General features: G+C 58.1%; 3 protein-coding genes across 3 annotated transcripts; 2 read left to right on the top strand and 1 right to left on the bottom strand.

Moving 5' to 3' along the window:
• Positions 1–796: 796 nt before the first annotated feature.
• On the top strand, positions 797–1163 carry FIBRA_09628 (uncharacterized protein; the record flags this gene model as incomplete). The annotated part of the gene is made up of 2 exons (XM_012330048.1): positions 797–849; positions 905–1163. 2 exons carry the CDS (start codon positions 797–799, stop codon positions 1161–1163), a joined length of 312 nt encoding a protein of 103 aa, XP_012185438.1.
• Positions 1164–1949: 786 nt separating this feature from the next.
• On the top strand, positions 1950–3197 carry FIBRA_09627 (uncharacterized protein; the record flags this gene model as incomplete). The annotated part of the gene is made up of 3 exons (XM_012330047.1): positions 1950–2372; positions 2577–2763; positions 2860–3197. The coding sequence occupies 3 exons, from the start codon at positions 1950–1952 to the stop codon at positions 3195–3197; spliced, it is 948 nt and encodes a 315-aa protein (XP_012185437.1).
• A 188-nt stretch (positions 3198–3385) lies between these two features.
• On the bottom strand, positions 3386–4112 carry FIBRA_09626 (uncharacterized protein; the record flags this gene model as incomplete). The annotated part of the gene is made up of 5 exons (XM_012330046.1): positions 3386–3460; positions 3521–3662; positions 3732–3861; positions 3920–3999; positions 4048–4112. The coding sequence occupies 5 exons, from the start codon at positions 4110–4112 to the stop codon at positions 3386–3388; spliced, it is 492 nt and encodes a 163-aa protein (XP_012185436.1).
• Positions 4113–4169: the final 57 nt, after the last annotated feature.

Here is a 4169-nt window from a genome sequence, read left to right as displayed (position 1 = left end):
CCCCTGCCGATATTTCTGCGCGATTCAATGAGCCAACGGAGCGGTAGACGGAGGCGACGTGATGGATGGAGAGCCCACTAGCGACCGGCGGCGGGCTGGTGGTGCTCGCTGCTCAGGACTAATGCTCGGGTACCTGATCAACTGCGTGCGCTGCCCGCATCTGTGTGTCTGTGTTTGCGCGCGCACCACCACCACCACCCGACATCGGGCATCATGTGGTCCACGACGTCTGCGATGGGTCTATGCTGCTGCCTTTGCTGTGACAATCTGCAAATGGCTCTCGCCGGCCAGTCGTGCGTGCCATTTACGCTCTTATTTATTGCGTCTCATTTCACCCAACCTCTCAGATCTCAACACTAGCTGACGCACTGTGGGCTACGCCCGTCGCTGGCGGCCTGCCGCGGGTGGTTCTCTGCGAGAGGCGCGTCGTCCGCTTCAGTCTGGTGCGGCGCCGCAGTTCGGGCGTGTAGCTACCCGATCCACCGTGCGCCCGATGCTTGGAGAGGAGTGCGGTCTGCCAGGCCGAGCTGGCAGACGGGCCGCTAGATGTCAGTGGGAGGTGGCGCCGGCATCCAAACCACCGCCGCCCTGCTGCGTTGTAGCGTCAAAGACGGGAAGACGACCTGCGACACGAATCGCCCATGCAGATCTGGCACTAGTTAGTGGACAGCCAGGCCGAGATTTATCGTGCTGCGTCGCTGCCGCCGGCGCGGGAGGCGGATCTGCAGATGGGCGGAACGCGGGCGGGTGCGCGCTGTGCTCGAGCCTCGTGAATGGATGCGCTTCACTGGGCAGCATGCCCGACGCCGACGGCGACGACAACGACGACGACGATCTCCCGCTAAACTGGTGGATAATGTTGAGTAACCGGACGTCTTTGGCTTGATGCCCGTGGATTTGGCAGTGGCGTGGCACGCCTCAGATCCTTTGTGACGTCGAGACGAACGACTGGCGGAGTGGCCCTCGGGGACCGTCTCTCCATTGTTCCGCGCGGCTTCGACCCGCCCTCTGTGCACGCCACGATGGGCAGACTGCTCGCCCCGGGGTTGTTTGGCGGCGCCGTTCCGTCAGCGCACTCGACACCTCCGTCCATCGATGCGCTCGTCCCGCGCCCGTCTGCGGTGGCTGCCTCGCTGTCCCGGCGTGGATCCTCTCGTCATTAACCATCATCATTCGCGTCTAGACCCCCGCCGTCTCTGCGGCTTCGCGCGGGAGAACGATCTGCCCGGACTTTTTTTTTGTCTGCAGTCGGATCTAGCCGCCTTCCCGGTCCTAGTCTCTCCCATGGCCTCTGCACTGGAAGCCTGCACCCTGTGAGAATACGGGCTGCACCGTCGTACGTTCGTCATCGCTCTATTTTCCTCCAGATGATAGGCGCCTCATCCTCCGCTGGCTGTTTGTTCAACCAGCTCGCACTCGCCGCCAGAATCCTGCCTTTACCACCCCTCCGGCCCATATGAAGCGGGGTGGCATACTGTCCCTTTTCTTACTCCGCTACGTGGCGGTCAACGTAAGCTTGTACGCCCGCCCTCCGCGCCCGCTCATCCATCTCGTGCACCTGTTATCCCGCAGTACCGCCCTCACGCTCACTCTTCCAACACGTTCCGCCCTCGGAACCGTACGCTCGACGGTATGCGCCTCGTCTGCGCGTGTACACTCTCTCGCGGCCTGCACCAAACTTTCCATCTCACCAGCTTCGCGCAGGTGTGCCTGCATGTCGCGGGGCTACCGGACCTGTGCATACGGGGTCGGAGCGTAGGGCCCCATGCGGTAGGGTGCTGTCAGCCGAGGGCGCGGTGCGCAATAGGGGTTGAGATGTATTTGTATTGCAAGTTTTGCGTTTGTATGCCCATACTTATTGTGTGTGTTTATTTGGATTTCACTTGCTTCCCCAGGGCTGCCAGAGCTGCCCCTGTAAGCCATTCTGTACATGCTCCTCTATCGCAACAATGCTGAAGATCAGTCATATTCCTTTCAACTTCTTGGTCTCTGACAACGGAATCTCTCTTGCCGCTGACCACCCGCTTCGAAAAATTCTCTGGGAGGGACTCAGCAACGCACTGAGCTGCCCCAGGGTGTTGAATGCGCTTGTCCGGATTTCTCTGGCAACGTCAACAGACAATAGACAGGAACTGCAAGTGGACATCGATGACACTACGTTTGAAAAGCGAAAAATGGAAATTATCATTTACTTTCTTTCGCATCCCCCTCATGTTGACATACAAAACTCAATGTCGGAGAATTACTACGCTTTTGAGGACCGTCAACCTCTTGATTCTGGCTCTATGGTTATCACCCATCACTTTGCGAGGACCGACCGGCAATCAACCCCACGGGAGATTAGCCTGAACGGCAATCTCGCTGAATCGTGGGTAAGATGGCATCGACGCGCAAACTGGGAAACTCTCTCTGCCCTTCCGTACTACCAGTCAAGTCATCTCTCACATTCTACGATAAACTTAATTTACTAACAAGATATTTCCAGTCTCCTGACTTTTTTCCTTAAAATCGTGTTTGTTCATGAACTTGCACACGCCGTCCGCTTGACATTTTGTTCACACCCCACATTCGAAAAGAATGGAGGTACAGGTCTAGCCTCCGAATATGCGTATGATGCTGCTGGGACACTAGTTCTGCGTGGAGAGGCCGGATTCTATGTTGAAGCTGCATTGACTATGCAAGGCCAAATTGGCATCGTTTTCAATAGTGCTCAAGATGAGTTCAATTACGACCGAGTGGCTTACCTCTCGGTGGAAGCCCACGGTACCAATTCGCTACCTCAATATATATGCAAAGGCAAGTTACAACCCGCGCTTCTACTACTACAATCACGCTGACCGATGCCTCGTTAACATACAGACAATGTCGTCCTGAAACGCCTGGCGATCGGAAATTGGGACCCGTGGCCGTCTTTGCCGTTTTCTCACCCCCCGGGAGCATTCTCGCGTGTATGCCGCTGCGAAACACCAAAGACCGTTTTCGATATGATGGCCATACCACACGGCTCCCCCCCACCCACACCTTCCTCATCAGTAAAGGCAAAATTCGCACCTTCACCTGAGGACGACGGCCCCTTCCCTCCAAGAGAACTAAGCGAGAGCTCCAAAATGGCCGTACAAGATCTTCGGGAGCGTTTCAACATGCCGGATTTGCACATGCCTCCTCCTCCTCCTACATCACTCTACAGGGTCTACTGAGAATAGACCACGGACTTTGGAAGCACATGTGTGTCAACTTTTTTTATTGTTTTGTAACCCCGTAGCTTGTTGTAACATTATGAAGCCCGCAGTCCGATCCGGACAATAGTACGCAGCCTGAAGAATCTCCCTGAATCGAATACAGACCTTGCATGCGCATAATGGCACACCCAAGCTGCTGGGCCCGCTCATAGATTCGACGAGGTCGAACCAAACAGCTCACGCACGAACGCCTCCGAGTTGGGTGGCCGCCCCAGGAACTCCTGCAGCGCGTGTCGCGTCAGCACACCGCGCGCGCACCCAGAGAGACGGGGAGAACGCACCTTGAGCGACTCGTCGTCGTCCCTGCTGCCGCCCGGCCGGAGGATCGCCGCGCGATACTTTGCGCCGCGCGCGGGGTCGAGCGGGTCCTGTTTGAACACCGTCGCGTACATGTCGGACGCAAACACGAGCGAGTAGAGGTACCTGCGCGCACGGCGGCGGGTCAGCATGGGTCAGCCGGCGGAACGGGGACGGCGACGGGGGCGCGCGCACCCGTAGTAGCCCGCGTCGTATCCGCTCGCGATGTGGTTGAATGAGCCCTGGCCGGGCGCACGGGGCCCATAGTGCAGCTTCGTGATCGACGCGCGGAGGTCGTTCCAGAGCGCGGTGTGGTCCGTGCTCTCTGCGGGGCGGGCGCGTGAGCGTGTGCGGACGGGGGACGCGGGCGCAGCGGGACTCACCCTTGTCGGTATGCACTCTGATGTCGTACTTGCCGAAGAAGACCTGGCGGAGGTAATACAGCCCGACGTTCACGTATCGACTGGGAGAGGAGTGTCAGCGCGGCAGGCGGGATGCGAGGATGGCGCACCTCTTCACGATCCTGTCGATCAGCTCGCGCGAGAGCGGCTGCTTCGTCTCGTAGTGGCTCGACATCAATTCGAGCACGGCGGGTTCGTAACACCTGCAGTAGAGTCAGCTTGAAAAAAAAAA

Source organism: Fibroporia radiculosa, assembly GCF_000313525.1.
Source record: "Fibroporia radiculosa TFFH 294 genomic supercontigs, scaffold52, whole genome shotgun sequence".
In the NCBI taxonomy this organism is placed as follows: Eukaryota; Fungi; Basidiomycota; class Agaricomycetes; order Polyporales; family Fibroporiaceae; genus Fibroporia; species Fibroporia radiculosa.
This window is presented reverse-complemented; position numbering and strand designations above follow the sequence as displayed.